The sequence below is a fragment of the Podarcis liolepis genome (assembly GCF_965112155.1).
Source record: "Podarcis liolepis genome assembly, chromosome: 12".
Classification (NCBI taxonomy): domain Eukaryota; kingdom Metazoa; phylum Chordata; class Lepidosauria; order Squamata; family Lacertidae; genus Podarcis; species Podarcis liolepis.
Genome location: NC_139563.1, coordinates 57730821 through 57758531, shown reverse-complemented (window position 1 = coordinate 57758531; position 27711 = coordinate 57730821). Strand labels below are relative to the sequence as shown.

The 27711-nt window shown below is 45.1% G+C and overlaps 2 protein-coding genes and 1 long non-coding RNA gene across 11 annotated transcripts in view; 2 read left to right on the top strand and 1 right to left on the bottom strand.

The window, feature by feature from the left end:
- Positions 1–12630, bottom strand: part of LOC310690210 — a 28654-nt gene extending 16024 nt beyond the window's left edge. Inside the window, exon 1 of the long non-coding RNA XR_014517981.1 lies at positions 12365–12630. This is a non-coding gene — a long non-coding RNA (uncharacterized lncRNA). The remainder of the gene's footprint in view (positions 1–12364) is intronic.
- The window catches only part of TPK1 (thiamin pyrophosphokinase 1), a 253147-nt gene that overhangs the window by 163424 nt on the left and 62012 nt on the right, over positions 1–27711 (top strand). For 8 of the 9 annotated variants that reach the window (XR_014517943.1, XR_014517944.1, XM_083468887.1 and 5 more), the window contains exon 7: positions 8967–9113. The exons of the other annotated variant lie outside the window; for it this stretch is intronic. Coding sequence is in view for 6 of the 8 variants with exons in the window: in XM_083468887.1 (XP_083325013.1) it covers positions 8967–9113 (147 nt within the window). In the remaining 2 variants the exon portion in view is untranslated. The remainder of the gene's footprint in view (positions 1–8966; positions 9114–27711) is intronic. 9 annotated transcript variants of the gene reach the window in all.
- On the top strand, positions 2328–5689 carry LOC310690156 (zinc finger BED domain-containing protein 5-like). Its single transcript, XM_083468815.1, has 2 exons — positions 2328–2661; positions 3563–5689. Exon 2 carries the CDS (start codon positions 3741–3743, stop codon positions 5619–5621), a length of 1881 nt encoding a protein of 626 aa, XP_083324941.1. The 5' UTR covers positions 2328–2661; positions 3563–3740; the 3' UTR covers positions 5622–5689.

Sequence of the window (27711 nt, the reverse complement as noted above, 5' to 3'; positions counted from 1 at the left end):
GAAGATGGCTATCATATCACCCCTTAACCTCCTCTTCTCCAGGCTAAACATGCCCAGCTCCCTTAGCCGTTCCTCATAAGGCATCGTTTCCAGGCCTTTGACCATTTTGGTTGCCCTCCTCTGGACACGTTCCAGTTTGTCAGTGTCCTTCTTGAATTGTGGTGCCCAGAACTAGACACAGTACTCCAGGTGTGGTCTGACCAGAGCAGAATACAGTGGCACTATTACTTCCCTTGATCTAGATGCTATACTCCTATTGATGCAGCCCAGAATTGCATTGGCTTTTTTAGCTGCCGCGTCACACTGTTGGCTCATGTCAAGTTTGTGGTCAACCAAGACTCCTAGATCCTTTTCACATGTACTGCTCTCAAGCCAGGTGTCACCCATCTTGTATTTGTGCCTCTCATTTTTTTTGCCCAAGTGCAATACTTTACATTTCTCCCTGTTAAAATTCATCTTGTTTGTTTTGGCCCAGTCCTCTAATCTGTCAAGGTCGTTTTGAAGTGTGATCCTGTCCTCTGGGGTGTTAGCCACCCCTCCCAGTTTGGTGTCATCTGCAAATTTGATCAGGATGCCCTTGAGTCCATCATCCAAGTCGTTGATAAAGATGTTGAATAAGACCGGGCCCAAGACAGAACCCTGTGGCACCCCACTAGTCACTCTTCTCCAGGATGAAGAGGAACCATTGATGAGCACCCTTTGGGTTCGGTCAGTCAGCCAGTTACAAATCCACTGAGTGGTAGCATAGTCAAGACCGCATTTTACCAGCTTCTTTACAAGAATATCATGGGGCACCTTGTCAAATGCCTTGCTGAAATCAAGGTAGGCTATATCCACTGAGTTCCCTTCATCTACCAGGCTTGTAATTCTGTCAAAAAACGAGATCAGGTTAGTCTGACATGACTTATTTTTCAGAAATCCATGCTGACTATTGGTGATCACAGCATTCCTTTCTAGGTGCTCACAGACTGTTTTCTTAATGATCTGCTCCAGAATCTTCCCTGGTATTGATGTCAGACTGACTGGGCGGTAATTATTTGGGTCCTCTCTTTTCCCCTTTTTGAAAATAGGGACAACATTTGCCCTCCTCCAGTCTGCCGGGACTTCGCCTGTTCTCCAGGAATTCTCAAAGATGACTGCCAGTGGTTCTGAGATCACATCTGCCAGTTCTTTTAATACTCTTGGATGCAGTTCATCTGGCCCTGGAGACTTGAATACATCTAAACTAGCCAAGTATTCTTGTACTATCTCCTTAGTTATTCTGGGCTGTGTTTCCTTTGCTGAATCATTTGCTCCAAATTCTTCAGGTCGGGCATTGTTTTCTTTATCGGAGAAGACTGAGGCAAAGAAGGCATTGAGGAGTTCAGCCCTTTCTGTGTCCCCTGTTTGCATTTCACCATCTTCTCCTCTGAGTGACCCCACTGTTTCTTTGTTCTTCCTTTTGCTACGAACATACCCATAAAAGCCTTTTTTGTTGCTTTTAACCTCTCTAGCAAGCCTCAGTTCATTCTGTGCTTTAGCTTTTCTGACTTTGTGTCTACATGTGCTGGCTATTTGTTTGAATTCCTCTTTGGTGGTTTCCCCCCTTTTCCATTTTTTGTACACATCCTTTTTTAATCTTAATTCAGTTAAAAGTTCTTTAGATCAGCGTTTCCCAACCGCTGTTCCGCGGCACAGTAGTGTGCCGTGGAACTTTGCCTTGTGTTCCGTGTGGAGGCGGCCAAGTCGGGCGGTGAGAGGCGGGGCGGCGGCAGCGAGCACATGCGGGGCTGCGAGCGAGCGAGCTCCCACCATCGCCGCTCACTACCGGGCCTGCGCATCCGCTCGCTAGTGAGCGGGGAATCCCATCCGCCCCCACGTGAGGGGGAATCCCATCCCAGCCCCCACGAGAGCAGGGGAATCCCATCCGGCCACGCCTCCTGGCCAGCCAATCGGCTGGCTGGAGGGGGCGTGGCTTACCCTTTTTAGGGCCGGAGCAGAGGGGGCTCGCCCTCTCTTCTCCGGCTAGCCCCATCGCCGCTCGCTATTGCCGCTACGAGGTGCCGCTACTGGGCCTGCGCCTGCTCGGCAAGCACACGTGGGGCGGCGAGCGAGCGAGCTCCCACGTCCGACGGCACCAGGCAGGGGCCCTTGGCCGTGCCGGTGCCCACCGTGCCCGCCTCCGCCCAGGAGGGCGGCAAGCAGCCACCGCCACCCCCGCCGCTGCCCGGCAACCGTGCCGCCACCCCCGGCTCCCCGCGGCGGGTGATCGTGCAGGCTTCGACGGGCGAGCTGCTCCGCTGCCTGGGGGACTTCGTGTGCCGCCGCTGCTACCACATCGCCGCTCGCTACTGGGCCTGCGCGTGCGCGATCGCGCCTTCGGGATTCCCTTCAGCAGGCATCAAGCAGCCTGCCTCCCTGCTTTTTCTAATTAAGGGAACCTCCACTCTCCTGCCCCTCGGTGTTTCTCACCCCAAAGCCTTGTGGGCAGCAGGAAGTGGGGCTGTCCTGCCTCTACCCCACGCCGGGTGGCTGCTGACACGTCCCTTGGGCAGGAGAGGCATCCGGCTGGATGAAGGCAGCGACGCCGGGGGAACGGAACAGCACGGCAGGTCTGAGTTGGCGCCTGGAAGGACACAGACTGCTTCATGTAGCTGCATTCAACAGCTCCGAGGCTGGCAGGTGAGTGCGTGCACTCCTCTCTCTCATTTTATTTAATGTGCATTTTAGAAGCATGTGGAAATATCCTGCGTCATCAACCACTTTGGGGAAAGTGTGCGTGTGTGTGTTTGGGGCTAGATTTCATGCATGCCTTTTTTTTTAAGTTCTCTTCCTGCTTCATCCACATTCACCCCCCAAAAGGCCATTTTCTGTGTGCTGAATAAATTCTGCAACTCAAACGGCACGAGGTGCCAATGCATCGGGGCTGAGGAATTTATTCTGCTTGCATTTTGATGTCTAAATGTTGTATTTTAATCTTGTTTTTAAGTTATATTTCAATCAACTTGTTTTTTATTATTGTTTCTATTGCAATCGACTTATTTTTTATTATTTATTATATTTCAGTCGACTTGTTTTTTAATTTGTTGTTAGCCGCCCTGAGCCCAGTCTTGGCTGGGGAGGGCGGGGTATAAATAAAATTTATTTGGGAAAGATGGTTTAGGTATGTCCAAGCAGGCTTGATAGCAAAAACTGTTTCTCACAAACTTAACAGCGTATACAGCCATTAAGTGACAGTGGCCTTATTACAGTCTTTTTCAACCGCTGTTAGTGTTTTTCAACCTTTTTAGGTTTTCTGTAAACTGGGGAAGACATCCATGTTGGAAGTTCAATTCCTTGCTTAGCCATGAAGCTCAATGGAAATTGCCTTGCTCTTGCCCTCTCTAATCCAGTGTTTTTCAACCGCTGTTCCGCGGCAGTGCCTCGGGGACCTCGTGGCTTCCGCTATTGCGTGTGCTGCCATCACTCTTCCCGCCATTCCCATGTATAATTCGTGCCTGTAGTACAGGCAGTAAGAACTGTTCTGTATAACGACCACCCCGCCTCTCCCACCCCATCTAAGCCCATTTTTTTTCCTTTGCAGAAATGAGCCGCTGAATTGAGCTCACACAGTATGCATGTTTTTGCCTGGCTGTGATTGGTCCGGACTCAAGCCTTGACCTATCACAGTAGGACATCATCTTCCGACTTCCTTCCCGCCCGAGCACATAGACCAGGACTCAGCGGGAGTCGGCACTGCAGAGAGGCCGGATACTGGAGTGATGGAAAAGTTTTTGAAAAGAAAAGAACTGGACTCTGAACAAAATTTGGAGCCAGATGAGAGGCCAAGTACGAGTGGGCATGAAAAGAAAGCAAAGATGGTTAGCTCAAGCAAATTCTCTGTCACAAGGCAATATAGCGAAAGCTATATTTCATTTGGATTTACTTTCACCGGAGATGCAAACCAACCAACTCCACTGTGCGTGGTGTGTGGTGAAAAGCTAGCTAACAGTGCTATGGTCCCAAGCAAACTTAAACGCCATCTCCAAACGAAACACCCTTCGCTTAAAAACAAGAATGTGGACTATTTTGTTCGCCTGCGTGAAAACACGGAGAAACAGGCAACTCTCCTGAGACAAACCTCAAAGGTAAATGAAAGAGCTCTTAAAGCTAGCTATCACGTTGCTGAACTTATAGCCAAGACAAAAAAGTCGCACACTGTGGCAGAGACATTAATACTTCCCGCCTGCAAAGCTATTGTAGAGGAGATGCTCGGACCTGAAGCAGCTAAGGAAATAGCCAAGGTCCCTCTCTCAAACAACACAATTTCCAGACGTATTGATGACATGTCTGCAGACATTGAAAGTGTGGTTTTGGAAAAGATCCATAGCAGTGAGAAATTTGCATTACAACTGGACGAGTCTACTGATATCAGTGGACATGCTCAACTCTTGGCCAATGTGCGTTTTGTTGATGGTGATGCAATTAGAGAAAACTTCTTTTTCTGCAAGGCATTGCCAGAAAAAGCAACAGGAGAAGAAATTTTTCGGGTCACATCAGAATACCTTGAACAAGGAGGACTTAAGTGGGAAAACTGCATAAGTGTCTGCACCGATGGAGCTGCAGCCATGGTCGGGCACACCAAAGGCTTTGTAAGCAGAGTGAAGGAAAGAAATCCAAATGTTATTGTTACGCATTGTTTTTTGCACCGTGAGACCCTCGTAGCCAAGACTTTACCAGCAGACCTAGTTCATGTGTTGGATGATGTTGTGCGCATGGTAAACTTTGTAAAGTCACGACCCGTGAAAAGTCGCATATTTGCAGCTTTGTGTGAGGAGATGGGAGCGAAGCATAAAACCTTGCTGTTTCATACGGAGGTCCGGTGGTTGTCGCGTGGCAAGGTCTTGGTTCGTGTGTATGAGCTGCGGGAGGAACTTAAAGTGTTTCTGACAAATGAGAGGACAGATTACGCAAAACTGCTTGCAAGTGATGAGTGGTGTGCAAGGCTGGCATACCTGGCAGATATATTTCATCATCTGAATGAACTGAACACACGAATGCAAGGCCGAAATGAAAACCTGCTTACAAGTACAGATAAAATAAATGGATTCCGTGCAAAGCTGCAACTCTGGCATCAACACGTGGAAAGTGGCAATCTTGAAATGTTCACACTCACCAAGCAATGGCAAGGTGTTCACACTGCTGCACTGTGTGAGATAATAGCTAAACATTTAAAAACTCTCGAGGGGAAGTTGTCATTTTATTTCTCTTCAGTCTCCACTGAATGCCTTGACTGGGTTAGGGACCCTTATAGCTCAGCATCAGTTGGTGGAAAGGACATGACTTTACAGGAGCAGGAGGAACTAACTGAACTGAGACAAAATCGTGGTTTCAAGCTAAGATTTGCTGATCTACCTTTGGACAGTTTTTGGTTGGAAACTGCCAAGGAGTTCCCCCTTCTGGCAAACAAAGCTATTTTGACATTGCTCCCATTTTCCACTACATATCTCTGTGAGTTGAGCTTTTCAAGCATGATTGCTATAAAAACTAAATACAGAGAGAGACTGAGAGCTGTTGACGAAGAGCTACGTGTGTGTCTTTCTTCGATTCCAGCCAGAATATCAGCTTTGTGTTCAGCCAAACAGGCCCAGGTTGCGCACTGAATCAAGTATTTTATAATTTTTCATATTTCTGTTTACTTACCATTTCATAATAAAGTAATTATAAAATACTTTCTTTGTGTTTATTTGATTCCTATTAAAGAGAGTTACTTTATATATAGTCAATATAGGCAAAGAGTTAATTTTTAAAACATTTTCTAATGGTGGTGTGCCTCGAGATTTTTTTCATGAAACAAGTGTGCCTTTGCCCCAAAAAGGTTGGGAAACACTGCTTTAGATAGCCACCCTGGCTTCTTTAGGCACCTTCCATGTTTCCGTCTCATTGGTATTGCCTGACGTTGTGCTTTTACTATCTCCCTCTTAACAAACTCCCAGCCATCATGAACTCCCTTTCCTTTTAGTATTGCTGTCCATGGGCTCTCGCCCAGCACTTCCCTAAGTTTTATGAAGTCGGCTTTCTTAAAGTCAAGAAATTGAGTCCTAGTATGCTTGGCTGCTCCTTTCCGCTGTATAGTAAACTTCAGAAGAGCATGATCACTCGCGCCTAATGATCCTTCCACATCTACCCCACTAACCAGGTCATCAACATTGGTTAGGACCAGATCTAAAATGGCTGTTCCTCTTGTTGCTTCTCCCACTTTCTGGACAATGAAGTTGTCTGCAAGGCCAGTGAGGAATCTGTTTGACCTTATGCTCTTGGCTGAGTTTGACGTCCAACAAATATCTGGGTAATTGAAGTCCCCCATTACTACTATCTCCCTTCCTTTTGCATGCTTGGCCATCTGTTCCAGGAAGGCATCATCTATGTCCTCCGTTTGGCTTGGGGATCTATAGTAAACTCCCACAATGAGGTCTCTGTTATTCTTCTCTCCCTTAATTTTGACCCAAATGCTCTCACTTTGGCTTTGAGGTTCTAAATCTTGGATCTCTTCACAGGTATACACATCCCTGACATATAGCGCCACTCCTCCTCCTTTCTTGTCTGGTCTGTTTCTTTCCCACTCGTATATCTTTGAGTTCCTCTTTGATATATTCATCTTCTTTTTTAAATATATTCATCCTCTCCTTTGATATACAATATGTTCACCTTTTTCAATGTAATCACAGAGTATAATATACAGTAGCTGTAATGTTAGTACTTTATGATTTCGTTGAAAGAAAACAGGGCAGGGGAGTGAAGGGTGAAAATCATGGATGTGAAGAAGTGTTTGTCATATATGAACCTGCACATGTGGAAAATCAGAAACTGGTACTGGGCCTTTAAAAAAGATCATGCAGCAGAGCATAAACTCAGAAGAAGAATGATTCATTACAACAAAAGCCAGAACAGACCCAATAAAACAGCAGCAAAAGCATACTGTCAATATACAGCAAAATCATCACAATCCATCAAATGCCCTGCAAGAAGAGATGAGTCCTTACTTGGCATGGAAAGGATGTTGATGATTGGGCCAGGCATATCTCACTGGGGAGAGCATTCCACAAGTGGGAAACCATGGCTGGAAAGGGATCTCTCGCTCCTCACCACCCTCCAAACTCCCCTCAGAGGGAGCACCTGGAATACAGCCTCAGATCAAGATTGAAGGGTCCAGCTAGCTTTACACGAAACCATATTAGGACAAGTTATATTCCATTTATGGGTCAGGGAGGTTCTCTAAATTATCATAAATAAATATCAAATTTCAATATCTAAGAAAATTGCACATTACAAAATACCACAGTGAGCAGCTAAACAGGGTTTCCTCTAAAGCATCAGAATAAAACATTGTGCATGAAGATCACCTACAAAAATACTATGAACATTCCATATTTTAAACAAATACCCATTAAAGCATCAGAATAAAACATTACAAATTGAGATCAGTTGCAAAAGATACCGAGTAAAAAGTCCACTTATTTAAATAACACAATTAACAACCAAGCAAAAGAAAAGTAAACACACTGCCAACATATGACCAATGAACCATACAGTTAAGCAAGCCAATCCAATTAAGTTCCCAATCCCCTGTAGAACAACAAACACAACTTAATCTAACTACTGCTAAAAGTGCCTTCCATTCAGTTTCACTCCAGCACACTCTTACATAGTCAACACACAACGTAAATACAATAAACAATACTCTTAAACTTCACTCTCCTGGTACACACAGTATCCATACTCTGCAACCACTCTCATAATTCAGGGCTCATCCAGACTTGCTTTGTCCCACCACTTTCCCTCAGGGAAACCCTGTCCTTACGGCTGAATCAGAGCAAACATCAGTCGGGTTTTCCCCAGCTTGACTTTCACTCCTATTTATTGCTAAAGAGCGGATTTTCTGGGGGAAAGTGGTGGGGCAAGGGCAAAACTGCAGGACAAACAAAAAAGCGCTTGGACACATGGCTTCTAGGCACAGAACAAGCACAAGTCAGGATGAGCCCATAGTCTTAAATTCTTACTCAACAGCCTACTCTCACGTATACGCCGTGAAATCCTGATAAAGCCGGACAAATGCTGATGAACAAAGGCCGCAGCAATATACAAACATTCTTATCAGGTTTCTCCCTTTGCGTCTCACTGAGTGGGCACAGGAGGGATCTACCCCCAATAGTGGGCTCTCATCTCAGGGGTATCAAAACCTCCTTCTCCAACTTTATGACAAGCAGGCAATCACACTTGAGCCTTATGTATCTGTGTTTAAATGGTAACACCCTTAGGTCGGAACCTGTCAAAACAATTTTGTAAAGCACCATGTGCATAGATGGTGCTGTATTATATTACCATGTTGTTGTTAATTGTAAGAATAAGAAATGCATAATTGGTATCTGGAGGAATTTTTTGATAATATTGTGTACACCTCTGTGTGCTCTGCAGTATATCTCATGCAGAAATAGTACACTGAATCTCCCTGCAGGATTGCCACCAGTTGAACACTAAGCCACTCAGTCTCAAGAGGTGAAAGTGCTATTTTTCTAGAAAAAGAGGTGCCAGAACTCACCATGAACACCTCCCTCATTCTCTTAGAACAGCAATGGCGTCCACATGACAGGTGCCAGAATTGAGTTCCAGCAAGTTCCGGCTGAATAAAAGCCCTGCATCCAAGTACAGTGCTTTTATTTTATCCATAGGAGTGACTGGCAGACATTCACTTGTATGGAGGCTAAGGGCTACACTCGGGGAAATCATGCAGGTGGGGCTAAATGTGCCCAATCTGTTCAGCTCCCTCTGCATCTTCCAGGTTCTCCGAATACTCTGCAAATAGCATGCTAGATATTTCTGTAACCTCTTAGGCATCCCCTTAAACTGTATTTCTGCACTTTGTACATATGAGAGAAAGTTATCCAAAGGAAAAGTACAGCAGATGCTCTCAGTGATATTTACCAATGTTTGTTTTATGTCTCTTTTAGATTGACATGATTGTAACGCTGGGTGGACTTGGAGGTCGCTTTGACCAGATCATGGCATCTGTGGAGACACTCTTTCACGCAGTTAAGATAACACCCTTTCCGGTCATAGTTATTCAGGAGAGTTCCCTAATATACTTACTTCAACATGTAAGTAAAATGAAGCAACATTTTTTGTTTTGAAAAAAACAACAGTCTAAGAAGACTGATGATGTTGGTCTTCTAAAATTATTTCACCTTCAGTAAGACTTATGTCTATTCCAGCCTGGAAATCAATATGTATCATCAAAGGCAACCAATGTGTTGTTTCTATCTATTCAAGTTTACAATGCAGTTATTGATTCAGAAATAAAAGACCAAGGGCATGATTCAGCCAAAGTTCAGTTATTTTTCAGTCCCATTAATTTCAGGGGAAGAGATTTAAGCTCCTGTTGAATTCTTCCACTGATACTGATATCAGACTTTGAAAAAGCTTAGCTCCAGCTGGATGTTAACTGGATTGCGCTATGCAACATTTTCTGTTTGGTGCTTAATTTAAAATCAGAAGTTAGGGTCACTCAGGTCTTGCAGCAGCTGCCTCTGTGCTTCTGGTTACTTCTCAGCTTGGTGGCCTAGAATGAAAACTCCAAGAAGGGAGTATGTACAATAATGCACACTAGAGTAGCATTAGCTCATTCTTCAACTATTTGTCTCCATGGAGCTTGCAAAAAGATTGGCCATGTGTTTGAGACAGGTGACAGTTCTCCTGCTTTATTCTGTCTCAGACAACCACTGAGCAAATAGTGAACTGGTTTCCTTTGAGTCAGATTCCCTTCCTGCCCCTGATGGAGACTGTCTGAGATACAACTTCATCTGTGAAATAACGTGCTTGGAAGAGCCACAAGATTTGCACAAGTAGAAAAAAAAGTTTTAGAAAAGAAAACCTAAGGGGTGACTATCCCACAAAAACAGCCCAATGAAGACTGGCTGTACACAGTGGCCATTATTGGACAGTAGTGATGGAAAAGAAAAATGGAGCATGGTGGGGGGAAGAGGGATAGTGGAATACCCTGCTTGGAAGAAATGGCTGGCTGGAACCCTGAGCAGGAGCCCCCCTTTTAGACAGGAGGATACACTATAGTATTTTTTTTGTTCAGTATAGTTGCTGACCAGAGATAATACACTGAAATTCAGCAGTAAATAATGTTTCCTCAATTTATGAGACCCTCAAAGTTTTAAGAAGGATGCTGAACATAGGAAGTCATTGGCTATTACAGTGAGAAATTACTATTATGGCTATTTGCAGAGCAGAAAAATCTTGGAACATTTTTATGCAAATGAAGGTCTGAAGGGGAATTGTGATGCAATTTGAAATTAGGGAGTAGTTTACAGGGAAACAATTTGCACACATTGACACTAAATTAAATTTAGGTGGCTTTGAGGGGAAGCTGGTTAGAACCTTTCAAAGAGTCTCAACAAGTGAGTGCTGCCCCATTCAGAACAAAAAATGGTTGGCTTCACTTCAGTGTTGTATTAAGGCACCTAAATGGGTTTTGAAATGCCAAGTTTGTGAAAAGGGATCATGTGAAGCAATAATGAAACCACTAACAATTTTGCAAACTGCTTCATTATTAATAATTGAATCTTATGTGTTACTGCTTAACTTCAGAATGCCAGGCTGTTATTATGTTTAGCTGGCAGTTATTTACCATCCTCCACTTTACTCAGTTGGTAAATATGCTAATAGGGAATCTTCAAGTAGAACTTACGATAATCTTATTTCTTCTCAGTGGTCATCCTTTTTAGGGGGGAAATTTTTTTTTATCCCTCAGTTGCAAAGTAAACCTAGAACAAGGTGGTACAATTCTATTGGGTGACCAAAATCAGAAATGAGCCTTAAATGACAGCCGTATGAGTGATGAATTGTCACAAGTTGTAGAATCTCAAGTGCCACAAAGCAGACTCAGGTAGTGGTAGTAAAATACTGGAGCACTGTTAATCCAGCCAGTGGATGGGCAGTCTGGGATATATAAATCCAGAACAACTAATAATCTACTAAGATAAATACAGCTCACCATCCATGCATTTATTATTTCTTCATATACTACATTTAGATACTCCCTTTCTCCTATGATGATAAGGGAACACCTAGCTACTTTAAATAAATTCAGATCTCCAGGCTTTGATGAGCTGCACTCAAGGGTACTAAAGGAGTTTGTGGATGTAATGTCAGAGCCTTTGTCCATAATCTTTGAGAATTCAGGAGAGCAGGTGAGGTCCCAGCAGACTGGATGTGGGTGAATGTTGTCCCCATCATCAAAAGGGGGAGGAAAGAAGATCCAGGTAACTACTGACTGGTGAGCTTGACATCAATACCAGGAAAGGTCCTAGAACAGATCATTCAGCAGTCGGTCTATGAAGTCGTGATGCTGTGATTACCAAGACCCAGCATGGGTTTGGAGAACAACTGTTCCCAAAGTAACAAAATGAATTTCAGTAGGGACAAATGTCAGGTTCTGCACTTAGGCAGTAAGAACCAGCTGCACAAATATAAGATGGGGGACACCTCGTGTAGTCGACCTACCACTAAATGCAATTAAATGTAGCAGATCCCACCGCTGACTGCTCCCAATTAAACCGGTAGTGAACCAATTAATTAAAATTCTAAGTTACTGCAGGTTATCTTTTTGGCTTTTTGTGTGAGGGAAAAATTGATGTTTTGGAGTCTTAGGCAGAAATTGAACAAATTAGAAAGGTTTTATCTACAAAACAAAGTTGGTAAAACAAAGGTGGGTGAGGAGCTGTGTTCTTTCATTCAGTAGAAATTAACTTATTACTTAAACTAAATCTAAAGATGTTGCAGGCGTTAAAATAAAGTAGTAAATGCACAGCTTCTCCTAAACTACAGTTGCTAAAAAAATTCAGTTGTTGCACTTCAGGTAGATGTTCAGGTTTCTAGAATAGATAGTAAAATACTTAACTCAGTTTCTGTTCCTTCCCTCTCGTTCCTTTACTTAGTTATGACCGGTATTACAGTTAAATACTTTTAACACAGCACAGCTTCCTTCACAGTTTAGAACTTTGGTTCATGAGCAAGGGGCACTTTTTGTCAGTTACAATCCCATTCCTGAGGTATTAGTCTAACAGACCAGGGGATCCTCACGCCCCTCTTAACAGGCTTGGGAGTCTTCTCTTTCTAGAAGATCTCCCAGCTCCTGGCTGAAAGGAGACCCAAGAGAAGACTTCATCCTCACAGCTTCTACTTCTATTTCTCCTGCTCAAACTCAGCCCTGCACTTCACTCCTGTCTGAATACTCTCCCAAGACACTCAACCCCATCTTCCTAGTTAAGCTACAAGGCTTCTTCCTCTAGCTGTAGATATTCCCCTCAGAGCAAATTTGAACCAACTCTCTCAGACAAACCCTATCCTATGTCGGGATCTCCGCTCAGCCAAGCTGATAGAGCTCATCCTCCTCTGGCCAAGTCGGATGTGATTAATGACCTGAGCCTTTGATGAGGCCTCAGGAACATTCCCATTCAGCAGAGAATCCAGCAGCATGCGGAAGTGATGAGATTTATGGCTACATTGCCAAGAGTTTTATTTTCCTAACTACGTAGACAGAAAAGACATCCTCTCTCTGTGAAAGCAGAGAGCAACTGAAACAAAGGAATAGGAACCAGTAACGTCATATCCATCTCCCATGAGACTTCCAACAGTATGGAATGTGTGGAATGTAAACAGAGTCTTGTGACTCCAAAGCACTGCTCAGTGGCAAACAGAAACTAACATCCTCCCCCTTTCTGTGAACACCACTGGGCAGTGTGTCAGTACAATCTCAGTACAAACCCAGTTTCTGTACATAGGTACAGTGTTGATCCTTCGGAACAACCTTGGACAATAAATCAGCAGGAAGTAGGACACCGTTACGAGTCCTTTCTGAACACATTCTCTAGCATGTTGCAGCTTCAATTGCAAGTGCTTCGTGCTTTGCTTACAACCTTCAGAAGTCAGCAAAGCACGAATCACTTGCAATTGAAGCTGCAACATGCTAGAGAAACATGCTTTGTTGTCCTAATAAACCTAGATTGGACACTTTATAGGAATTCTCATGTCTTTACACAATTGTAACAACCATTCACGATCCACAAGTGAATAAGACAGTGCATTCAGTTCAGCTTCACAAGAACTTAAGCTTACTGTTGTTTGCTTCTTGCACAACCAATCAAATAGACCCTGGTTGTACATGTAGCAAACTCCAGACGTGCTTTTCCTGTCTGTAGTGTCACTTCCAAAACACACACCAGCAAATCTCTTAAGACCACCAGACTTCAAATTATTAAATCTCAGTCTGTAATGCATAGTGCCTTTCAAATAGCGTGCTATGTGTTTCAGAGCTTTCTAATCTTAACAGTAGGATTGTGGACTTGTCTGCTTAGCAAGTTCGTGCTAACTGCAATGTCCAGTCTTGAACATCTGGCAATGAAGTTTAGTTTGCCTAGCACACTTCTGTACAGTGTAGTGTCAGAAAATGCTTTTTCAGTATCATCTACCTGATAACCTGTTGTCACTGGTGTGCAGAGGAGGACGACCAAACGTGTGAAGAGGAGGCTGACCAAGATGATCAAGGGTATGGAAGCCAAGCCTTATGAGGAAAGGTGGAGGGAGTTGGGGGATATTTAGCCTGGGAAAGAGGAGGCTGAGAGGAGATATGATAGCCATCTTCAAATATCAAAAAGGCTGTCATATGGAAGGAGCAAGCTTGTTTGGCCATCTGTCATGGATGCTTTAGTTGAGATTTCAGCATTGCAAGGGGTTGGACTAGATGACTCTCGAGGTCCCTTCCAACTCTACGATTCTTTCTTCTTCTTCTTCTTCTTCTTCTTCTTCTTCTTCTTATTTATTTATTTATTTATTTATTTATTTATTATTGCTTTCATTTTACATGAAACTCTTTAATTCTATGAACTTCTGAGTACCTAATGTTGAAGAGCACTGATCTAGTGCACCCAGCTGCTGCTTTGACTGGCAGCCGCTCTCCAGGGACTTGGACAGGGGACTTGAGGGCTGGGAGTGCCAAGGAAATTCAGAGTCTTCCATTTGGATAGCACATACTCTCCTGCCCCTAAATCTAAGGCCCTTCTCTAGTAACCCAGTCAGATTCTGAGCAAGAGCGATTATGTTTTGCTGAGAGAATCTGAAGAGGAATGAAAGACGCAGGTGGCTCAAACGTTTTGTTCTATTCTCTTTTAAAATGAAAGCCAGAATAACAAAAAAGGGGAAAGAAAAAGGCAGGAGCAGATCAGAAAGTGGAACGAGCCCCATGGAATGTTAAAAGTGGGAATTCTGAGAAACAAAATGCTATTTTTAACTTTGAAACTTTCAGCTATTAATGTAACAGCCCGAAAGGCAGTTTAACACTTTGACCATGAATTGCAAGGAAGCCTTTGATGAGATGCACTTTTGGAAGCTGAAGGCCAGGGGTAATATCTTATGATTTCTTAGGTCTTCCTCTCACCCCTTGTTCTCTGGCACAAGGCTCAATTTTTTAAAAAATGGGGGATGGGGAGAGAGAATTGCCAGTTTCTTTGATGAAAATTGCCTGAGGAAAATACCATGCTAATAAGAAGCAGGCGAAGCTTTATGCAGTAGATGTGAAAATTGCTAAGACTGCAGAGAGGAAAAGAATAATTTGTTCTCTCTGTTCCAAGAAAACAAAGCTTCACATATAAAGTTAAAAAAGATGTAACCCTATTCTTTCCCAAATGTATTTTGCACTCCACCCCTAAAAGATGGACAGAAGTGGACCCCGAGTGCATTTTTCACACAGGCAGTTGAAATTGATCCTCACCCAATTTATGGACTTTAAAAATACAACCTTTGAGGCCTCTTGTCCCATTTAAATATGGGTTTTTATGCTCTGGGGAAGCAGTAGACTATAATTCCAGTTTCATATTTTGAGAGTCCAGCAACCCTGGAGCAAAAGAGCAATGGGAAGGTAATTTCTCTTAACCATACATGCATCCGCTACCTGTTCTGCCTCATCTTGACTGACTGATTGCTCGAAGCAGCAGATGCTGTGGGCATTCTGGTGCATCATGAAAATAAATGGAAGACTTGATTGAAGAGTAGGTAGATGCCTTAGTTGGCCGTGGGCACTTGATCTAAGGACAGACCCTCATGAACTGACATATTCTGTGCATGTGAGGGCTCAGGGGACACATAGTCAGGGACACCTGAAGTATTCTTGAGGGGTGGGTGGGAATGCTCCCCTGTACAAAGTGAAAAGCCATCTGTGTAAGCTGCACAATATAATTTATTTGTTGCTTTATACAAAATAAAGGTCTTAAAGTGACTTTCAAAAGGTTAAAATAACAAAACATTCATGACACGCTGGTCCTGCGACCTATGCTGCGTACAATGTGTGCTGATGGAACCAGGGTAAACCGATTCCTTCTGCGCGTGTCAGTGCAGTTCTAAAGCATTGCAATAGATCTCTCTTAAACTTCAGTGTGCATTTGCACTAAGACATGTGCACAACAAAACTATTCATTTACTGAAAGCATTTTTAATCCCACTCTTTTATTATAAAAGGCTCTCAGATCATTATTCAAAGTTCAGTAGCAAGCCAATCTTTGCTCTCAGGCAAAAGTCAAAACACACAAGGAAAAGGGGAGCAGACAGGTAAAGAAAGCTCAGGCACCAGTTCTGAAAGTGACAGTTTTAAACATGACTGGTTGGAATGTTAACTGCTTAGGTAGTCTGATGGAATAGCCATTGCTATGTGACGTTATTCACTGCAAACATAGGAACTTAGGAAGAGCCCTCCTGGTTCCAACCCAAAGACCTGTCTACTCCAGCTTCCTGTTCTCTCAGTAACCAACCAGATACCTATGAGAAGCATGCAAGCAAGACTTGAGTTTAATAGCACTCTTCCCGCTCACGTTCTCAAAAACTGGTATACAGTCGTATTGTCACCAATTTTGGAGGTACTATTGCCATTGTGACCAGTCGCCATTTATTGCTTTGTACTCTATGAAATATATATTGTTCATCCCCCAATGAGATAAGTGAGAGTTTTCCCCAATTAGGGCTTGTTCAAAAATGACCATAGAACGGACTCATAACCTCTTTGCTAAATTATTTCTCTGGTTCATTTCAGAAAAAAGCAGGTATGTAAATTATATATACAGTGGTACCTCAGGTTACATATGCTTCAGGTTACATACGCTTCAGCTTACAGACTCCGCTAACCCAGAAATAGTGCTTCAGGTTAAGAACTTTGCTTCAGGATGAGAACAGAAATTGTGCTCCAGCAGCACAGCAGCAGCAGGAGGCTCCATTAGCTAAAGTGGTGCTTCAGGTTAAGAACAGTTTCAGGTTAAGTACAGACCTCCGGAACGAATTAAGTACTTAACCCGAGGTACCACTGTACATATATACTTCCTAATAGTCTAACAGAAGGACACTGGCTATATATCCAACATTAAATAACAGGGCTCCCATAGAAGGACTGCAATACCCTGACAGCCGTCTAATCTTGTTACAAAAATGTACTACACTGAGCAGTATTTAAAAATATAAAATATAAGAACACAAGGCAGGAATGATTTAACTTTGAAACAGTTACAATCACCAGCTGCATTCCTCCCCTGTAATCTCAAACCCCACAAAGTTCTTCAAAAGACACGTCAAATAAGTATATATATGCAAAAAAAACTCCACAGTGGGTATGCAATTTTAATGAGCAGTTTGCTCATGAATTTGTTTGAAATCCATGTGACTTAGAAGCAGAAACAGGAGCATGCTCTGAAATGCAATATACAAAGGCTGCTCTGCTCAGCAGGTGGGAGTGAGCTCCAGAATTGATAGCCTCTGTGCATTATGTGAATTGAAGTCCATGTGCTCCAGTATATAGGCACCCTAGCGCTACCCGCTATGGCAAGGAAACCATATGGAATTCGAAGTACCTATCGCACTGTGTTTATTCGTAGATCCAGAAAGATCTCAGGAAACAAACTAGTCCCAGATGTGTGCAGGAGCAGTGAGGAACAGCATTCAGTGATGAAGCTCATCTGATCTGCATTTTGTATTTATGAATTTTGATGTTTTTGAAGGTTTGCTGTAAGCCACTTTGGGCACAACTTGTGGAAGAAGCAGCAGTCAATGTACAGTTTCCTGGTTCACTCCCCTACCCTACCATAGAATAATAGAATCTTAGAGTTGGAAGGGACCCCAGGATTCATCTAGTCCAACCCCCTACAATGCAAGAATCTCAACTAAAGCATCCACAACACATGGCCATCCAACATCTGCTCAAAAACCTCCAAGGAAGAGGAGGCCACCACCTTCTGAGGGAGTCCATTCCACAGCTGAACAGCTCCTACTGTCAGAAATTTCTTCACGTTTAGTTGTAATATCCTTTCTTGTAACTTGTAGCCATATGTGTGGGCCCTACCCTCAGAGCAGGAGAAAACAAGCTTGCTCCATCCTCCATGTGACAGCCTTTGAGATATTTGACGATATGGCTAGCATATCTCCTCCCAGTCCCCTCTTTCCCAGCTCCCTCTGCTGTTCCTCGTGAGGTTTGGTTTCCTTCCTTGATCATCTTGGTCAGCCTCCTCTTCACATGTTTCAGCTTGTCAATATCCTTCTTAAATTGTGGTGCCCAGAACTGGACACAGTGGGGTGGGGTCTGACCAAGGCAAATAGAGCAATGCTATTACTTCCCTTAATCAGGACATTAGGCTATAGTTGTTGGGTTACCTCTCCCATCACCATTGGCTAAGCTGGCTGGGGAAGGCAAGAGTTGGAAAACAAGAACATGCAGGGGCCACTGTGCATGATACATCGCTGATATCACTCAGCATAAGGAAGCTCCTTAAGTTTATATCTAAATAATGTGTATATAATATTTATAACTAAAAAAGGCTAATGGCCCTGGGTATTTTATTAGCTTCTCCTACAACTTGCTTCATTTGATGGAGTCCTCTGGAGCTATTTGCTCTGCCAGCCTCTTTTGTGGTCCACTTGCTGTCTCCTGGTGTCACACTGTGGCCTGGATTGTGTAGGCTGAGTTGTGGGCTGAGTAGATAGATGAAGGCGAGAATATCCTTCCTACAACAGTGGATGGTGATACCTTTAAGTCCCTTACAACTCCATGATTCTGAAGCCTGCCAGACAGTTGTTGGCATCTGTGATGGGATGATTAGCTGCTTGTGCGTAAAATCGTGCTCCCTCAGAGTTTGTGCGGCTCCACAAACCTCTGTGTGTGACAGAGCTCCTCAAACATGTCTGCTCTAATCACTCGTAGAGTCTGACAGTGGCTGTCTGCGGAAGCGCTTCCAGCATAGAAGCTCCTTAACGGAAACGCGTCTCCTGGACTCACGACGTGGCAGCTTCCGGCGAAGCATGGGTCTCCCTATGGGAGCTTCTGACACCTCCCCGCTGTTCTCGCTGGACGTGTCCCTCATCCCTCCCTCTTCCCTGCTAGTTCCTGCTTTGGCTGCTGCGTCTCTCTCAGCATTCATGAGATCCTCCTCCAGAGTACCCTCTCTCCCCCTGCTGGTCCCTGCTTTAGCTGCTGACTCCCTCCCAGCCTCTGTGAGTACATCCACCACCCCTTCCTCCGATGTCAGTTCCCTGACATCCACCTCCCCTCCAGGGCCCCCTTCCCCCCCGCCCATACTCTCTCCTCTGGGCGGTGAGGAGTTAAAACCCCGAAAAGAATCCTCTTCATCTTCAGACGTCTCGAACATTTCTCTCCATCGGTCTTCGTTCCGGCTCGCTGAATCCTCCTCCTCCTCGGAATCAACGAACCCCTCCAACTCTTCTTCTTCGTCGGTGGTGGCAAAGTATTCCCTCCGGAACCTCGCCACTGGCTGAGGTTTACGTGGGAATCTCTGATGAAAAGTTTCTATTAAAACCTCGTCATCTACCTCCTCTGCCATGACCCAGGTGTTTTCCGACTCCGGCTCCCCTTCCCACATCACCAAATACTCTACTTGATCTCCCTTCCACCTGGAATCGAGAATCTCCGCTACATGGTAGCTGTGTTCCTTCTCCTCCATTGCTGGTCCCCTATTGACCCTCCCTTCTCTGTCCCCTTTATACGGTGACAGCAACGACCTGTGGAAAACTGGGTGCAGCTTCATGTGGTTCGGTAACCGGAGTCTGAAAGCCACTGGGTTGACCTGCTGCGTGACTTCAAATGGGCCCAGCCTTTTGGGTCTTAACTTCTTACAACCCCCTTTGAATGGTAACCCTTGGGTAGACAGCCACACCTGGTCCCCCACCCTAATGCTTTCACCTTCCCTTCTGTTTTTATCTGCCTGCCTCTTATATTCCTCCTTAGCCCTGTTTAAGTTAAGTTGGAGCTGGCGATGGATCGCTTCCATTTCTTCCACAAACTGTTCTGCAGCTGGAACGCTCCAGTTCTCCCCTTCCCCCCCTGGGAAGGCTCGGGGATGGCACCCATGATTAGCCAAAAAGGGGCTCATCCCCGTGGACACGTTCTCTGCATTGTTGTAGGTAAATTCTGCCAATGCCAGCTTCTCCACCCAATCATTCTCTCTGTCATTCACATAACACCTCAAATATTGCTGGAGGACACCATTAGCTCTTTCCGCCTGCCCGTTGGTTTCTGGATGCCGGGCAGTTGAGAAATTAACCTCTACATGCAATAAGCTCATGAGCTTCCTCCAGAACCTGGAAGTAAATTGTTTCCCTCGGTCTGAAACCACCCTCAAGGGGGCGCCATGCAACCTAAACACATTTTCTACAAACAATTTAGCGGTTTCTTCTGCTGTGACCGCATGTGAGCAGGCTATAAAGTGGGCCATTTTGGTTAACAGGTCTACCACAACCATTATGGCTGTTTTCCCTCTGGACCTCGGCAGATCAGTCATGAAATCTATTGCCACTGTTTCCCATGGTCTTTCAGGTGTGGGTAGTGGTTCTAATAAACCTGCCGGTGCCCGCCTCTCCCCCTTGGCTCGTTGGCATTGGTCACACCCTCTCACATACTCCCGCACATCTTCCCTGACCTTGGGCCACCAAAATTCCCTGGTAACCAGCCACATGGTTTTGTGTTGCCCAAAATGCCCTGCTGTTGGGCTATCGTGCAGTTGCTTGAGTACCTTCTCCCTCAATTCACCTTCAGGTATATATAACGCTCCCTTGTAGTACAACGCCCCGTTTCTCTCCTCAAAACCCCCGGGTTTGTCTCCCTCCCTCCTGAGACCCCTGAGTTTGTCCTGGGCGTATTCATCATGCACCGTTCCCTCTACCAATTCCCTTTGCCCCACCAATGCCGCCCCACACACCCAGCGGTCCTCTGGAATGACATGGGTCTCTTCGGGTGCTCCCTCCCCCTCCAAATATTCAGGTTTGCGTGAGAGAGCGTCCGCCCTAACGTTCTCTGGGCCTGGCACGTAACAAATCTCAAAGTTAAATTTGGAGAACTCCTGGGCCCATCTCAACTGCCGTTGGTTGAGCACTCGCGCAGTTCTCCAATACTCTAGATTCTTATGGTCCGTGCACACTTGCACCTTATGTTGTGCACCAATTAGCAGGTGCCTCCATCTCCGGAAAGCCTCATGAATTGCAAGAAGTTCCCGGTCGTACACCGTGTAGTTCCTCTCGGATTTGTTCAACTTTCGCGAAAAGAAGGCACACGGTCGCCACTCTGACTCCTCCTTCCCTGGCTGCAGAAGAAGAAGCACCGCCCCTATGGCTCTGTCAGATGCGTCTGTTTCGACCCTCAGCTTTTTTTGTAAATCCACATGCAGAAGTTGTCCTTCAGAGGCGAAGGCCCCTTTCAGTTCCTCAAACGCTCGCTCCGCCTCCGCAGTCCAAACAAACTTCTTTTTACTGCTGAGACAGTCCGTAATGGGCGCCGTCAGGTGGGCGAAGTTTCGGATGAACTTACGATAAAAGTTTCCAAACCCTAGGAACCTCTGCACATCCTTCTTGGTTTTGGGTGTTTTCCATTCCAGCACTGCCTGAACCTTGCCGGGATCCATGGCCAATCCCTTGTCTGACAGGAGGTACCCCAGGAATTCCACTTCCTTGGTATGAAACTGACACTTCTCCAGTTTCACCCACAGCCTGTTGGCTTGCAGCCTGCTCAACACTTCTCTGACGTCTCTCACATGTTGCTCCTCATTCTCCGAATACACCAACACATCATCTAGGAAGGCCACGCAATTCTTGTAGAGCAAAGGACCCAGTACATGGTTCATAAACGATTGAAAGCACGCTGAGCCTGCTTGTAATCCAAAAGGCATAACGAGATATTCAAATGCCCCCAAAGGGGTGAACATGGTGGTTTTCCATTCATCCCCTTTCCTTATACGTATCAGGTTGTACGCCCCCCTTAGATCCAGCTTTGTAAAAATATTTCCCTTCCGCACCCTGGTCAAAATATCATCAATCCTGGGCATAGGGAAAGCCACTGGTTCTGTCACTGCATTTAACCGCCTGAAATCACATACAAGTCTCGGCTTGTCCGTGTGCTTTTTATCCACAAAAAACACTGGGCTACCCCCCGCTGCTTTGGACTCTCTGATGAAGCCTCTCTTCAGGTTCTTGTCAATGAACTCTCGCAGCTCCTGCATTTCTCTGTCTGACATGGCATACAACTTGCCTACAGGAAGCTGTGCTCCAGGGAGTAAATTGATCTGGCAATCAAAGGGCCTATGCGGGGGTAGTTGGTCCGCTTCCTTCTCGCTGAACACGTCGCTGAGATCTGCATACTGGGGTGGTACCTTCACCTTCTCCATTACTTCAGTCCCTGCTAGGGTGGCTTGGGCCCCTGCTGAACCCTTTTCCCCTTTGCAGTGTTCTAAGCAATGTGCTGAACCAAAGGAAACCACTCTTTGATGCCAGCCCACCAGCGGATCATGTAGTGCTAGCCAGCTCATTCCCAAAATAATGGGAGCGCCTCCCAAGGTGGCCACATTAAACGCTATCAGTTCTGTGTGCCTTGCCACCCTCATTATCATTGGGACGGTCTGCAAGCTGACTCCTCCTCCCAACAACTCCCTGCCATCGATCGTGGTCACCTGCAGGGGGTTGCTTAAAGGGATCGTCTGTATCTGGTGTTCAGCAGCAAACTCCTTGCTCATAAAATTGCAAGAGCTGCCTGAGTCCAACAGCGCCTTTATTTTTAAGGGGTGTCCATTTTGCAGCTCTAGCGACACTTCAATCACTAGAGCAGGTTGAGGAGCTTCTGGCACGGGCACTTTCACTGCTCTTTGGCCTGGCTGCAGTGCCCTGACTGTGGCAACCAGGCGTTGGCTTTTACCTGCTCCGTTTCCCCCTGCTCTCCTCCCTCAACAGCTCCCACCATCCCTTGCCATTCCTTCCTCTGGGGGCAGACTCTGGCAAAGTGGCCTGGCTGTTGGCAGAGATAGCATTTCCGGGCGCCCTTTCCCTCCTTCTTAGCCCCCTCACTGGGTTTTGAAACTGCGCGCGCGCGCTGTTCCGATTTCCATCGGCTCTGCCGGCGGGAAAGCTGGCTCAGGAATGTCTGGAATGCGGAACTCCTTCCAACGTTCCCCTCTCCCTTCCCGCCTCTCCAAGGCTCTTGCCTCCTGGCGCGCTCCTATGGTCAGCGCAGATTTGGTAAGCTGATCCATAGATCAGCTCCGGGGGCTCCGGGACAGTTCGTCTTTCACAGCCGAAGAAAGACCTTCTTCAAATAGCATCTGAATGGGTGCCGCCGATAAATCCCACCCCAATCTGTGAACCAGCATGGTAAACTCAGTCCAGTACTCACGGACAGATCGGCTTCCCTGCTTGCAAGCCATTAACTGTCTGCGCACCACCCCTTCCTCAATATCGCTGGAAAACATGATATCCATTGCACGAAAGAATTTCATAGTGTCCTTTAAGACGTCATTGTGCGTTGCCATCAGGGGTCGAACCCAATCCCTCGCGCCCTTCTCAAGATGCCCAATCACGAACGCAACTCGCGATTCCTCATCAGGGAACTCATCAAACTGCACATTAAGGGCATATTGCATCTCTGTCCTAAAGGCATGGTAGTCCTTGGGGTCCCCCCCAAACTTCTGCACCAATCCAGGTACCTTTCTGGGGAACTGGGTGGCTCTCCCCTTCGTGTCTGCATCCTGAGCCCTTCTCTCCTCAAGCCTCGCCGTCTGCAGCGCAAGTTGGACTTCCAACGCTCGGTATCTTTCTTCCAAGCTTGGACCAGCTCCAACCCCTGCTCCTCCGGTTCCGGCCGGGTCGCTCATGATGCTTTCTCCTGCACAGGCAGCGTACAGAGACTGTCAGACTGCTGTGATGGGATGATTAGCTGCTTGTGCGTAAAATCGTGCTCCCTCAGAGTTTGTGCGGCTCCACAAACCTCTGTGTGTGACAGAGCTCCTCAAACATGTCTGCTCTAATCACTCGTAGAGTCTGACAGTGGCTGTCTGCGGAAGCGCTTCCAGCATAGAAGCTCCTTAACGGAAACGCGTCTCCTGGACTCACGACGTGGCAGCTTCCGGCGAAGCATGGGTCTCCCTATGGGAGCTTCTGACACCTCCCCGCTGTTCTCGCTGGACGTGTCCCTCATCCCTCCCTCTTCCCTGCTAGTTCCTGCTTTGGCTGCTGCGTCTCTCTCAGCATTCATGAGATCCTCCTCCAGAGTACCCTCTCTCCCCCTGCTGGTCCCTGCTTTAGCTGCTGACTCCCTCCCAGCCTCTGTGAGTACTTCCACCACCCCTTCCTCCGATGTCAGTTCCCTGACAGCATCCATCTGTCTCAGGGCACAAGTCAGACCCCTGTGTTAGCAGCATCGAAGTGACCTCCCCTGGGCGCAGGCCTGGGCAGTATGTATGGAGGTCCTGGGCTGTGCAGATGACAAGACCCCCTTCTTGGCCTCACTGATGTGGTCTAAAGGAAAGCAGAATAATACATTTGGCACCAGCCTGGCTGCAGGAGTTCCCGGAAGGAGGCATGCAAGACTTCATCCAACCGTCTTAGGGACTCCACTCTGGATTTGTGTAGGGTTTACTCCTTAGCCTTTTCTTCTCCTGAAGCTGTCCCACAAAGCAAGTATTCACAGTATTGTACACCTATATGAGCAACCAGTAGACAGAGCAATGGCATAATTGATGGTTAATGTAGACTTTCTCCAAGACTGGATGCAGAGCAGAATTTGCCATGTACCATCTTTCTTTCTTTCTTTCTTTTCTTTCTTTCTTTCTTTCTTTCTTTCTTTCTTTCTTTCTCTCTCTCTCTCTCTCTCTCTCTCTCTCTCTTTCTTTTCTCTTCAAAAAGATAGGGGCAGCTGAAGAATAATTATAATTATCATCATTATTTATCTCAATTTAAATTTATTTGTTGCTTCGCATCATTTACCGTATTTTTTGCACCATAACACTCACTTTTTTCCTCCTAGAAAGTAAGGGGAAATGTCTGTGCGTGTTATGGAGGAAATGCCTACGGGTGGCATGCCTACAGATTTTCCTCCTCTAAAAACTACGTGTGTGTTATGGTCGGGTGCGTGTTATAGAGCGAAATATATCACACATTTTGAAGTACTCAAAGTGCTCCCTCACATTATTTTTTTTCAATATTCATTACAACATTTCTATCAGGTAGATATTAATCTTATCCCTTTGTTGCAAAAATTGAGATAGTGGTTTGCCTATGGGCTCAGGGTGGTAAGTTCATAGCGCCATCTTTCTTGACTACTCTGTTGTCTACTAGTGACCCAAATCTCACCTTATCAGTTCTTTGGGTGACCTTTGGCAAGCCATTATCTCTGTTCCTCATCAAGTTGTTGTCAGGATTGCCAGGTGTGGAATGCTGTAAGCAGTGGTTCCCAATTGGTGGTTCGTGTACCCCAGGGAGTCCGTGTAACCCACCCAAGGAGTCCGGGGCACCATTCACATAGCAAAAACTACCATAGAGATATCAAAATTTTCAAAAGTCTATGGCTTGGCTTTGGAAAAAGTTTAGTGCTCATTTCCTGGTTAACTGCTTCCCGGGGGGGACGGGACATTTGCAACCCAAAAAATCATAACGGGTTTGCACTGTAATCATGGATTGTGCTGCTGCTGCTGCTGCTCACACAATTTGGGGCCATAATCCAGCATGCAGTTCTTTTCCTCATGGGAGAATCATGGGAAAACAAAAATGCACATGCACATAAAAGGTGGCAACCTGTCTGGTGATGTCTGCTGCAGTGTCACACTCTGCCCTTTGGTGTGAAATTTAGCTTAATATGGTGGCATATTGATCAAAAAATGATCAACAGGTAAAACATTGTAAAAGGAACATTAGAATTGGGGCAGAAGCACTAGCGTTATAACCAGGGAAACGAACATAATCCCACATCTGAATGCCCCTTTAAGTATGATTTTACTTCCTTGAACCTCAAATGTCTTTAAATTCCTTCCAGGACAGATCCTCCCCCTAATTAACTGATGTGGCATCATCAAAGGTACTTTTACATAATATACTGCAAATTAATACTCCCATATGCAATTCAAAGAAATGTGATTGAAACTTTTCTTTTGATTTAAGCACAAAAGATTTCAAGCTATATAATGATTATCACGATATACACTGTAAGGCCGTTAATCAGTGAGCTGTTGATATTGAAGTTAAACAAGTTCTTGCATAAACTCTGTAGATAATGACTTTCAAATTATTGGTGTAAACTTAGACACAGCTTGATTGGAACAGTCTTGTATATAATTATCCAGCACAACAATTTAAAACATGCTTTTGGAGGCCAAATATCGCTTGCATTGAGTCATCTGAGAGAGCAGGAGAGCATCAGTTCCACCTATATAAGTTTTCTACCTATATAAGGCCTGCCTAGCAGTCATGGGCTCTGCCACCGTACGCTGCCCTAGCCAGAGTTTCCCTGTGTCTTACACGACCCTGTTTGTAAATTACTGAATTTGACTCGGCTCATAAAAACTGCTTACATTGTTCAAACAGATATGCTCAAAACCTAAAGGACAAAACTATTAATAATGATGAACCAAGAATGTCCTTGCCACGTGTCCAGGTAAGCCCCATCTCCTGAAAATATCCAACTATTTTTCTCCCAGCTGGAATATATATATTTCTTCCCACCTCCCCTACCTGCTTTTCAGAGAAAAGGGCTAAGTTGAGAAGTAAACATGATACATTAAGGGAGAAATTGTGTGACATTTGCTATGTGCTTTGACGTAGCTGGGCGTCGGGGGCAGGGTTGAGCTGGAATCGGAACATGACATGGGAGAAGGAATTTGTCTGCATTGTGGTCCCCATTGCATTTGCTAGGCCCCTTCCCCCAGCACCTGCTATCTGTAGTGCCCTCTCCTCTCATACCCCATGTTCCTGAATCTGGTGCCTTCCTTTCTCTGGAATTCAAGGGGTCCGACATTTGCCCTCCCAACTTTCCTACTACTGTAACTAGAAATTGAGGCAAGGTTCCAATTTTTGAGGTTTTTGAGCCCAAGTAATAGTTATTATGCTTTTCTTTATTCCTAGGATGTGCCCCAGAATCCTCAGCAGACAATGTGGAAAGGGTTGCCCTGAATGTAGAAAGCTTGAAAACTACAGTTGTAATCTATAGTGAAGTCTGCACTTTTCTGTGTCTCATGCCACAATACCCCACAAATTAAATATGATGAAATGGAGCCACCTTTTAAAAATATTATGAGCATTGATCATTTTGGCAAGGGCAATCATTTAAATGAAGGAGTACGTAATAAGCAGTAGATATCATTATCTTGTTTTTTCCTAGAACAGTAATAAAAGGGTAGCACAGGTTTCTGTTCCTGCATGACTTATAGCCATACTCAGTGTGTTCCTTTCCAACCATCCATTTTATTCCTTCATACAGAATAGTTACAACTCTATGGTTAATAAGTTCCTCTTCAAAAATACATGTTCATTTCTTGGAAACACATTATTAGGTATATAATGAAACAAGTTAAAATGTTATTTCTTTGCTGGATAAGATGTGCCCAGGAAAAAAAGCTAATAAGCTCATTCCATGCATTTCTGAATATAACTGTGGGAGGTTGGGAGAAGCTGGCTTGTGGGGGAATGATGAATATTGTTTTGTGAACCTAACATCTAATTTGCCAGGAAAGGGTTTTGTTTCATTCTTGGAGGTTTCACTTGGCACAAAGCTAGCTGTAGTGTGTGATCTATATAGATTATGATGCTTCTGTAGCCACATGCAGCAAGTAGGAATATTCATGAATATATAACTAGAAAATACACTCATCACAAATTACAGCTTTCAAAAAGCGTGGCTTAGCTGATCCTCTGCTCCTTTACTCTGAAGTCAATCCTACTATGTTCAATGGGACTCCCTTCAAGGTAACTGTGTATAGGATTACAGACCTAGTATTGTCGGCATCTGTGGGTTGAAAGGCCAGTTGGCTATCCCTCAGCTGGATCGTCTCCTTCCAGCCGTGCCGCTGCGAAGATCCATTGACCTCTGGCTCCGAAATAAATCGGTAACCCAAGCCTCCCAGACTTCGGCACACTATACTTAGCAGTGTAAACTGCACAACAGAAGAGGCTGAGGCTTGTGAATACATACTATGAACTACGGATTTATTAAACATAAATCAAGACAAAGAAACATGTTGTCTCTCCTTGCCATCTCCTCAGAGAGAGAGTCAAAAACAAAAGCAATACAGTGGAAGTTCCACTTATGCCAGCAAACTGTGCTGGAATGTAAACAGACATGTGACACGTAACAATCCCATGACTGCAACAAAAGGTGGAATAGCATCCTAGGATGCA